General features: G+C 43.2%; 1 protein-coding gene across 1 annotated transcript in view; it reads left to right on the top strand.

Moving 5' to 3' along the window:
- The window catches only part of LOC109242868 (craniofacial development protein 2-like), a 16,841-nt gene extending 13,960 nt beyond the window's left edge, over positions 1 to 2,881 (top strand). Inside the window, exon 2 of the mRNA XM_019409746.1 lies at positions 2,321 to 2,881. Within this exon, the coding sequence (XP_019265291.1) occupies positions 2,321 to 2,881 (561 nt within the window). The remainder of the gene's footprint in view (positions 1 to 2,320) is intronic.
- The last annotated feature ends 8,759 nt before the right edge of the window (positions 2,882 to 11,640 follow it).

Below are 11,640 nucleotides of genomic sequence, written 5' to 3'. Positions count from 1 at the left end.
ACGACGCTATATCGCTGTGGAGAGCCCGATCCAATATCTATATAACATCGCTGCGGCGTGCAGCCCGATCCATAAATATATAATATCGCTGCGGCGTGCAGCCCGATCCACATATATATATATATATATAATATCGTTGCGGTGTGCAGCCCGATCCATAAATATATAATCCTCACCACCAGGCCCTCGGCCTCTCTCAGTCATCAACCACACAATCAGACCCTCGGTCCCTCTCAGTCATCAGCCTCACAAGCCACTCGGGCTATCAGTAAAACAGGGTGCTCAGCCCAAAATATCATTTTATACATAAAAACAGAGTAATAGAGACTGAGTTATGAAATCAGAAAAAATGAAGCATGACTGAGTATAGATATTATACCAAAACAGTGAGGAAACAGTAGTAAAAAGCCCCTAAGGGTCCAAACAGTTGGCACAAGGCCCAAATATGGCATTCAGCCCATAACATAGTAATATTTCCCAAAACACAATGATATCAAACAATTTTCAATCAAATATGTGACTTAACAGTCACACTGGACGGACCAAGTCACAATCCCCAACAGTGCACAACCCCTCGCTCGTCATCTAGCGTATGTGTCACCTCAAAGTAGCATAACGATATGAAATCCGGAGTTTCATACCCTCAGGACAACATTTACAATCATTACTTACCTCGAATCGGACGAACATCTACACCGTGATGCCCTTGCCGCTCGACTTGGCCTCAAATCACCTCGAATCTATCCAAAATCAGAATCATATCATCAATACATGCCAAAGGGATAAAGCCCACGCGAAAATTATCAAATTAAACTCAAAATCCCGAAATTGTTCAAACCCGACCCCTAGGCCCACGTCCCGAAATCCGATAAAAATCACATCAATAGAATCCTTATCCTCCCACGAGTCCATACATACCAAGAACATCAAAATCGGACCTCAAATGGTCCCTCAAATCCCCAATTTTACCTCTTCAATTTCAAGCCCTAACTTCCCAAGTTTTTCACCTTTAATCCCATAAATTTCATGCTTAAACAATTGAAAATCAACATAGAATCGAGTTTTAGGTTCAAAAACCTTACCTCCAAGTGTTTCCCTTCAAATCCCTCTTCAATCTCTCTCAAAAAGCTTCAAGGCCGAGCAAAAAATGGTGAGAAATGGCCTAAAAATCGCGAAGGCAAGAAAATTTCTATGTTCTGCACAGGGGTTCCGCATTTGCGGTCCAATACCGCACCTGCGACAAAAATCCGCTTCTACGAAATTTCACTTAAACTCCTCATCCGCACTAGTGATCAAGCCACCGCATCTGCGGGCTCGCAGGTGCGCAATAACTTCCCCATATGCAATGCATGCCCAACCAACTGGCCTTCGCTGCTGCGATCAAAATGCCGCTTCTGCAGCTCGCACCTGCAGTCCCTAATCCGCAGGTGCGGTTATGACAGAAACTCAGCAGCTTCAGCTGCAAACTCTAACTTCCAAGCTTCCCGATAACCATCCAAAATTATCCCGAGGCCCCCGGGACCTCTACTAAAACTACGAACAAGTCATATACCACTATTCAAACTTGTACCAATCTTCGAAGCACTCAAAACAACATCGAATCATCAAAACACCCTCGAATTCAAGCCTAAGGATTCCAAAACTTCCGAATTCCGCATTCGATCAAAAAGTCTATCAAACCTCGCCCGAATGACCTAAAATTTTGCACACAAGTCACAAATGACACATCGAACCTACTCCAATTTCTGGAATTCCATTACGACCCCGATATCAAAATTCCACTACCAACCGGAAAACGCCAAAATTCCAATTTTGCCAATTCAAGCCTAAATCTACCACGCACCTCCAAATTACATCCGATCACGCTCCTAAGTCCCAAATCACCTAACGGAGCTAACTAAATCATAAAAATCCAAATCCGATATCATATACTAAAAAGTCAAAATTTGGTCAAACCTTTCAAATTTAAAGCTTCAAACTGAGAATTGTTCTTCCAAATCTATTCCGATTATCCTGAAAACCAAAACCAACGATTTACATAAGTCATAATACATCATACAGGGGTAGCCTTGCTCGAGAACTGGCGAGCGAAGTACAAATATTCAAAACGACCGATCAGGTCGTTACATTGAGTGATAGTGATTAAATAGTACCCTTAGTCTATATTGGCTTTGGTTTACGATGTGAGAGTAATGTCATGTCCTCGGGTGGGGCGGGAGGTGGGGTGCAAGGGTGGGAAGGGGGACAAGGTAGCTTCTAGGCTAAGAGTTGGGTCCTGGAACATAGGGATGTTAACGGGTAAGTCTATACAGTTGGGTAGGATTCTTCAAAGAAGGAGGATCAAAATAGCGTGTTCCAGGAGACCAAGTGGAAGGGTACTAAGGCACGTGATGTTAACGGTTATAACCTGTGGTACTCCGGAGATGCTGGGGGCAAGAATGGGGTCGGTATATTAGTCGACATGGAACTTAGGGAGCTAGTGGTCGAGGTTAGGAGGGTAAGCTATAGGGTGATGGAGGTTAAGCTTGTGGTTGGGGGGCTCAATTTTAATGTGATTAGTGCTTATGCTCCTCAAATAGGTTTGGGCGAGAAGGTCAAGAGGCAATTCTGGGAGGACTTGGACGAGGTGGTGCGTGGTATTCCGTGCACCGAGATGATTTTCATTGGAGGGGATTTCAATGGCCATATCGGGGCTAATGTCGGGGGTTACGATGATGTGCATGGAGGGTTCAGTTTTGGAGATAGGAACGAGGCAGGTACTTTGCCGTTAGATTTCGCTAGAGCTTTTGATTTGGTGGTAGTTAACTCGAGTTTTCCAAAGAGAGAGGAGCACCTGATCACTTTCCGGAGTACGATGGCCAGGACCCAGATAGACTCCTAGTTATGGATCTGGGGATCAGGAGGAATAGAAAGAAGAGAGCAGTGTGCAATCAACCTAGAGTCAAGTGGGGAAACTTGACTAAGGACAAAGCCCAAGAGTTAGGGGAGAGGTTGCTGGCGATGGGGGCCTGGAAGAGTAGGTGGGACACGACTGCGATGTGAGCCATGACAGTGAACTGCATTAGGGAAGCTGCGAGAGAGCTTTTAGGGGTTACAAAGGGATACCCTGGGAGACGTATAGGGGATTGGTGGTGGAATACGGAGGTCCAAGGTAAAGTTGAAGTTAAGAAAGCGGCTTATTTGAAACTAGTGGAGAGCACGAATGAGGAGGAGAAGAGGACGAATTGGGAATGTTATAAGAAGGCAAAGAAAGAGGCGAAGTTACGGCGGCTAAGACTGCGGCCTTTGGACGCATGTATGCGGAGCTTGGGAGCAAAGGCGGGGATAAGTAGTTGTATAGGCTAGCCAAAGTGAGGGAGAGGAAGGCTCGTGACTTGGAACAAGTAAAGTGCATCAAAGACGAGGACGACAGGGTATTGATGGAAGACGCCCATATTAGACGAAGATGGCAGACATACTTCCACAAATTGTTGAACGAGGAGGGGGACAGAAGCATTGTGCTGGGTGAGTTGGAGCACTCTGAGAGTCTGCGTGATTTCGGCTATTGTAGGCGTATTAAGGTCGAAGAGGCTATCGGAGCGATGCGTATGATGAGCTGGGGAAGAGCGACTGGGCCAGACGAGATCCCGCTGGAATTCTGGAAGAGTGCGGGCCGTGCAGGCATGGAGTGGCTTACTGGGTTGTTTAATCTTATTTTTAAGACGAATAAGATGCCCAAAGAATGGAGGTGGAGTACGATGATTCCTTTCTACAAGAACAAGGGTGACATCCAAAACTGCAATAACTATAGGGGTATCAAGCTGCTGAGTCATACTATGAAGATTTGGGAGAGGGTGGTGGAAGTCAGGGTGAGGAAGAGTGTGTCTATTTCCGAGAATCAGTTTGGATTTATGCCGGGGCAATCGACTACGGAAGCTATTCATCTGGTGAGGAGATTGGTAGAGGAGTATAGAGATAGAAAGAAGGACCTACACATGGTGTTTATAGATCTAGAAAAGGCATACGATAAAGTTCCGAGGGAGGTTCTGTGGAGGTGTTTGGAGGTTAGCGGCGTTCCGGTAGCTTACACTACGGTAATCAAGGACATGTATGATGGTGCTAAGAATCGGGTAAGGACAATGGGAGGAGACTCAGATCACTTCCCAGTTGCACCAGTGATCGGCTCTCAGCCTGTTCTTATTTGCTCTAGCGATGGATGTGCTAACGCGACACATTCAAGGGAAGGTGCCATGGTGCATTTTATTTGCCGATGACATAGTACTGATTGATGAGACAAGGAGCGGGGTCAATGCGAGGCTGGAGGTCTGGAGGCAGACCCTAGAGTCTAAGGCCTTCAAGTTGAGCAGGACCAAAATGGAGTACTTGGAGTGTAAGTTCAGTGACGGGACTCATGAAGCGGACGTGGATATGAAGCTTGATACCCAAGTCATCTCGAGGAGGGGTAGTTTCAAGTATCTCGGGTCTATAATCAAGGGTAACGGGGAGATTGATGATAAGGTCTCCCACCGTATCGGTGTGGGGTCGATGAAATGGAGGCTCGCATCTGGTGTTTTGTGTGATAAGAAGGTGCCACCAAGACTCAAGGGTAAGTTTTACAGAGTGGTGGTTAGACCAACTATGTTGTATGGGGCTGAGTGTTGGCCAGTCAAGAACTCCCATGTTCAGAGGATGAAAGTAGCAGAAATGAGGATGCTGAGATAGATGTGTGGGCCTACCAGGAGAGATAAGATTAGGAACAAAGTTATTCGGGACAAAGTGAGAGTGGCTCCCGTGGAGGACAAGATGAGGGAGTTGAGGCTGAGATGGTTCGGGCACGTGCAGAGGAAGAGTACAGATGCCCCTGTTAGGAGGTGTGAGAGGCTGGCCGTGGCGGGTCTGAGAAGGGGTAGAGGAAGGCCGAAGAAGTATTGGGGAGAGGTGATTAGGCAAGATATCGTGATACTTCAGCTCACTGAGGACATGATCCAGGATAGAAGGGTGTGGAGGTCGAAGATTAGGGTAGTTGGCTAGTAGGTAATCGAGAGTTCCTCGTTCTTTTTTAGTAGTATCAGTAGCTCCCTTGTTTTTTTGGTTCACTCTGTATATCGTATGTTCTAGTTTGCTATTGTTTGATGCTATTCTCTGTTACTGGTTTTGTTGTTGTTGTTGTTGTTGTTGTTGTTGTTACTGTTGTTATCATAGTTGTCTTTCTCCCCTTTTCCTTGTCGTCCTTCGTCCCTCCATTTTTTCTTTCTTCTTACTCTTTCTCCTTCGTCTTCTTCCTTTCTCTCTTTTCACCTTTTCTTGAGCCGAGGGTCTATTGGAAACAGTCTCTCTACCTCGCCAGGTAGGGGTAAGGTCTGTGTACACACTACCCTCCCCAAATCCCACTTGTGGAATTATACTGGGTATGTTGTTGTTGTTGTTTATTATAAAGAAATACATAAACCTTACTTTTGTTAATTGCGATATACATATTTTAGTAACAATGGATCGGGTCTGGGCACTGAATTCAGCCGAATTTGAGCCCAATTCGTCTGAACTTAGCCCAATCCCTTCAACCCCTCTATAATTAAACTATTAAAAACACTAAATTGTTTAATTAATTGTACAACTAGTTAATTAATGAGCTGATTAGATACTAAATCTACCCTAACTATGGAAAATAAAGAATAACCTTTGATTTGTTTTGTAAATTAAGAAATGCAAATACAAATGCAAGAATAAGAAAAGGAGTATTTTTTATATTTTTTTGAAATAAAATGCACACAAATATGAAAAACAAATTAATTAAAAATAAACTAATTTTTTGAAAATTGACTTCTTTAGAAAATTTAAAGGGTGCAAAAATTAGGTATTCAAACACAACCAACTGTTACTATGCAAAAAACTTGAAAGAACTCTTAGGTGATTTCTACTTGAAAACCCCCATCAGGGTTCTCAACTAGCTCAATCGGGACGAATTTTGATCAAACATTTGGACTTTGGAATTTTTACATTCCTATACACTATATAAAACTATATTACCCTCCCTACTCAAGTTTTACTATAATTACATTTTATATACCCAATTACCATTTATGCACATTTTAAGGGAATTAATGATATTAATTAGTGTCCTAAAATAACTCTACCGTATATTCCCACTCCCCCCACGTTTCTCTCTCCACATCCCACCCCCCTCACCGACGTATCTTGCACTCACCCTCGATTTTCTCTTCACAAATCTCAGAAATCCTCCATTAACGCCTATTTCATCTCTTCTTCAAAAACCAGACGAAATTTTTACTCTTATTCAAAATTCCTACCTCCATTAACGTCTCTGATTAGCTTGATTTTCAATGAAGAAGAAGATATCTTCAAAGAACAACCCTACAAAAGACAAAGGAGCAGATATTCCTTCATTTGATTTGGGTGTTTTCTCAGCAAATTCACCCAAAAAGGCTTCAAAATCAGCTCATGCAAAAGAAGAGAACAAGTCCAAGCTTTCCCCTTGTGAAGCTAGGGCAGAACTCGAACAAAGCAGAAGCACGATATTGATGCTGGTGAATCTTCGATACCTGTCAAATCTGCGAAAAGGAAAGGCAAAGAGATTGATTTCGATTATGATTTCTGTCACGACCCGAATTTTCCACCGTCGGGACCGTGATGGCGCCTCACATCGTACTAGGCAAGCCAACGTTACAGTTATACTCACCTTTTTCCTTTATATTTTTCATAATTAAGATTAAATAAAGCTGATTCAACAGAAATAAAAGTGGAAATACATATTTAACTAATTGGCCTTATACTATTAACCAATCCTAAATAGTTACCACCCAGAAACTGGTGTCACAACTCACAAACGTTCTATGAATAGCTACAAACATGGGTTTGAAAGAAAAATACATATGTCTCGAAGAAAGTAAAACAGAAATGAAGTAAACATAGGAGGGGACGCCAGGGCCTACAGGCGCCTGCAGGACTACCTTTGGTCTCCTGAATGCAGTATCAGTACAACCGACCCCATGTACTGGTAAGTGCCGAGCCTAACCTCGACAAAGTAGTGTCGGGCTATGGCGGGGCATAACAACATATATCCTGCAACAATTTACACTAAGACAGAAAGGAAATACAGAATGAAATATAACAGTAACTTGCATTAAATAAATACAGGACCCAGTCGTTCTACCAATACTCAGCTATAACCAGTCCTTAAGAGAGTTTCAACACCACAATAACGAATCTCAGCAGAAGAAGAATACATAAATAACAATTGATGCGGCGCGCATCCCGGTCCCACCATGTAATCAATAACAAAATGAACATTCATCCTTATTACTCCTTGTTGCGGCGTGCAACCCGATCCACCAGTCCACCCTTATTACTCCTCAATATATCACCCTTATTCCTCTTGTTGCGGCGTGCAACCCGATCCCACCTGTCCACCCTTATTACTCCTTGTTGTGGCGTGCAACCCGATCCCACCAGACAATCACATTTCACCCTTATTCCTCATGTTGCGGCGTGCAACCCGATCCCACTATATCAGTACCAATCACAACATAAAAACAAGTGTTTCACAAGTTAACTCAAATCCTCCACCACATCAATTACCTCAAACCAAAACAACGGAAGATCACTACAATTATGAAACTTCATTAGTTAATACTGCACAGCGAGACCAACCAAAGTGTTCCATGAAGCACCAATAAACCAACATAAACCATCAGTGTGATATAATGAAACTACGGAACAATTAATAACGTCAATAGAGAAACAAAATTTAACAAGAAGCAATTAGACATGGAAGCATCAATGAGCAAGTAGCAATTAAGACAGGAAAGCAATATACTTTAGGAAACGGGGAAGGGAAACAGGCTAAACAGGTAATTTTGCGACGCATAGGTGTTCGTCACCACACCTAGACGCCACACACATGGTATTTACATAGCAAACAAGTCGGGGATCCCTAATCCCTCGAGTCAAGGTTAGACCAAACACTTACCTCAAGCCAACGGGTATTTCAAAGCTCAAAGACCGCTTTACCTCTCGATTCCACCTCCAATCCACTCGTATCTAATCATAATTAACTGAATAGCATCAATAAATGCTAGAGAAATCAATTCCAATGCATAATTATAGGTTTCCCAACATTTTCCCCAAAAAGTCAAAAATCAACCCCGGGCCCGCTTGGTCAGAACCCGAAATTCGGACCAAAACTCGATTACCCATTCACCCCCGAGCCCGGATATACAATTAGTTTTGGAATCCGACCTCAAATTGAGGTCCAAATCCCCAAATTTTAAAATCCCTAAGTTTTACCCCAAAACACCCAAGTCCACCATGAAAAACCCTAGATTCTAGGATGAAATCTTGTAACAAGATGAAATAGATTGAAAGAAATAAGTTAAGAATTATTTACCTATGATTTGGGGATGAACTTGCCCTAGGAAAATCGCCTCTTGAAGTTTAGGTTTTGAAAAATGGGAGAACGAATGAAAAATCCCGTCTAACTTATGTTTTGAACAGCTGCAGATATCGCATTTGCGACCTGAGCTTCGCAAATGCGAAGTTCCCCACACTTCTGTTGCCTTCGCAATTGTGAAGGTAATGATCGCAATTGCGTCAAGGACCTCTGCAAATGTGACTAAAAGATCACATTTGCGATCACACCCCTTCCCAGACTCGCTTCGCAATTGCGAAGATATGTTCGCATTTGCGAACTCTGCTAGCCCAGGCCTTCTTCGCAATTGCGATAAAGACCTCGCAATTTCCATGCCTGCTTTGCTCGCATTTGCGAAGCCTGATCTCGCAATTGCGAGATCAGAGGCCTACAACAGATACCAGTTACACCATCAATTCTCTAAGTTCCAAAATCACTCCGTAGCCTATCGAAAACTCACCCGAGCCCTCGAGGCTCCAAATCAAACATGCACACAAGTCTTGCAACATCATACGAACTTGCTCACGTAATCAAATTGCCAAAATAACACCTAAAACTACGAATTCAACACCAAAACACATGAAATTTTCAAGATAGTTTCAAAACTTCTATTTTCTCGAACAAAGGTTCGAATCACATCAAATCACTTCCGTTTTTCACCAAACTTCACAGATAAGGTTTAAATAATATAACAGACCTATATCGGGCTCCGGAACCAAAATACAGGCTCGATACCAACAAGATCAAATCTTTTGAATTATTGCATTTTCATTCTTATCAATTTCTTTAAAAAATTCATTTCTCGGGTTAGGGACCTTGGAATTCTATTCCGGGCATATGCCCAGGTCCCATATTTTACTAAGGACCCTCCGGGACCGTCGGAACACGGGTCCGGGTCCGTTACCCAAAATGTTGACCGAAGTCAACTATAATCAACTTTTAAAGGCAAAAATTATTATTTTCCCAAATTTTCACATAAAGGCTTTTCGGAATCGCGCCCAGACTGTGCACGCAAATTGAGGAGATATAAAAGGAGGTTCTTAAGGCCTCGGAACACGGATTCTACTTCTAAAACAAGAGATGACCTTTTGGATCATCACATTCTCCACCTCTAAAACAGTCATTCGTCCTCGAACGGACATAGAAAAGTACCTGAGTCGGTGAAAAGATTGGGATATCTGCTCCGCATATCGGACTCGGACTCCCAGGTAGCTGCCTCAACATACTGGTCTCTCTACTGCACACGAACCGAAGGATAACTCTTCGATCTCAACTGTCGAACCTGTCGGTCTAAAATAGCTACTGGCTCCTCCTCGTAGGTCAAATCCTTGTCCAACTGGACAGTGCAGAAGTCTAACATGTGGGATGGATCGACGTGGTACTTCAGAAGTCTAAAAATAATACATTTTTAATTGAGTCCTTAAATTATTCATCACTATTTGATTCAATTATCATCAATATATCTTGGTAAATAATAGATTTGTCAAAAGCAATTGATTTGATAGTGTTACGTTGAAAATGTGGTCGTCGGAATATGTGGTTGGTAGTGTATGCCTTATATTTAAGAAAAAACCGACAAATAACCGAAAAAACAAAAAACCCGACATAAACCGAATTGAGAAAAACCGACTTAATTGGTTTGGTTTGGTTCTAATATTTGAAAAATCGACTTAATTGGTTTGGTTTCTTTTAAGGGAAAACCCGATCCAAACCGAACCATGAACACCCCTATGCACAGCTGATAAACCTGGCGGCAATGCAAGTCTGTAAGCCACCCCTGCCACTCGATCAAGGATATCAAAAGGATCGATGAACCTAGGGCTTAGCTTGACCTTCTTCCCAAATCTCATCACGCCCTTCATGGGCGACACTCGAAGCAACACTCACTCTCTGACTATGAATGCCACATCACGAACCTTACGGTCGGCATAACTATTTTACCTAGACTGAGCTGTACGAAGTCTATCCTAAATGATCCTAACCTTATCCAAGACATCCTGCACTAGATCTGTACCTAATAACCGAGCCTCCCCCGGCTCAAACCACCCAACTGGCGATCGAAACCGTCTACCATATAATGCCTCATAAGGAGCCATCTAGATGCTCGACTGATAGCTGTTGTTCTAGGAAAACTCCGCTAATGGCAAAAACTGATCTCAAGAACACCAAATTCAATAACACAGGCGCGGAGCATATCCTCCAAAATGTAAATAGTATGCTCGGACTATCTGTCCGTCTGAGGATGAAACGTTGTGCTCAACTCGACCCGCGTACCCAACTCACGTTGCACTGCCCTCCAGAAATGCGAGGTAAACTGTGTATCTCGGTCAGAAATGATAGACACGGGCACACCATGAAGACCAACAATCTCACAGATGTAGATCTCTGCCAACCGCTCCGAAGAATAGGAAACTGCCACACGAATGAAATTCGCTAACTTAGTCAGCCTATCCAGAATAACCCATACTGCATCGAACTTCCTCTGAGTCCGTGGGAGTCCAACAACGAAATCCATAGTGATATGCTCCCACTTCCACTCGGGAATCTCAATCTTCTGAAGTAAACCACCAGGTCTCTGATGCTCGTACTTTACCTGCTGACAATTCAAACACCAAACTACATATGCAACAATACCCTTCTTCATCATCCTCCACCAATAATGCTACCGCAAATCCTGATACATCTTAGCGACGCCTGGATGAATAGAATACCGGGAACTATGGGCCTCCTCCAGAATCAACTCATGAAGTCCATCCACATTAGGCACACAAACTCGACCCTGCATCCTCAAGGCTCCGTCATCTCCAACTCTAACCTGCTTGGCATCTCCGTGCCGCACTGTGTCCCTAAGGACAAGCAAATGAGGATCATCATACTGCCGATCTCTGATACGCTCAAATAATGAAGACCGAGCGACTGTACAAGCTAGAACACGACTAGGCTCAGAAACATCCAACCTCACGAACTGATTGGCCAAAGCCTGAATATCCAAAGCAAACAGTCTCTCACCGATTGGAATATACGCAAGGCTACCCATACTAGCCGATTTCCTACAAAGCGTCGGCCACCATATTGGCCTTCCCGGGATGATACAAAATGGTGATATCATAGTCTTTCAATAGCTCCAACCACTTTCTCTACCTCAAATTGAGCTCCTTCTTCTTGAAAAACTACTGCAAACTCATATGATCCGTGAACACCTCACACGACACGCCATACAAATAATGCCTCTAAAT

Source organism: Nicotiana attenuata, unplaced genomic scaffold, assembly GCF_001879085.1.
Source record: "Nicotiana attenuata strain UT unplaced genomic scaffold, NIATTr2, whole genome shotgun sequence".
Lineage (NCBI taxonomy): Eukaryota > Viridiplantae > Streptophyta > Magnoliopsida > Solanales > Solanaceae > Nicotiana > Nicotiana attenuata.
Note: the sequence above shows the minus strand (reverse complement) of the source record. Positions and strands in the feature narration are given on the sequence as shown.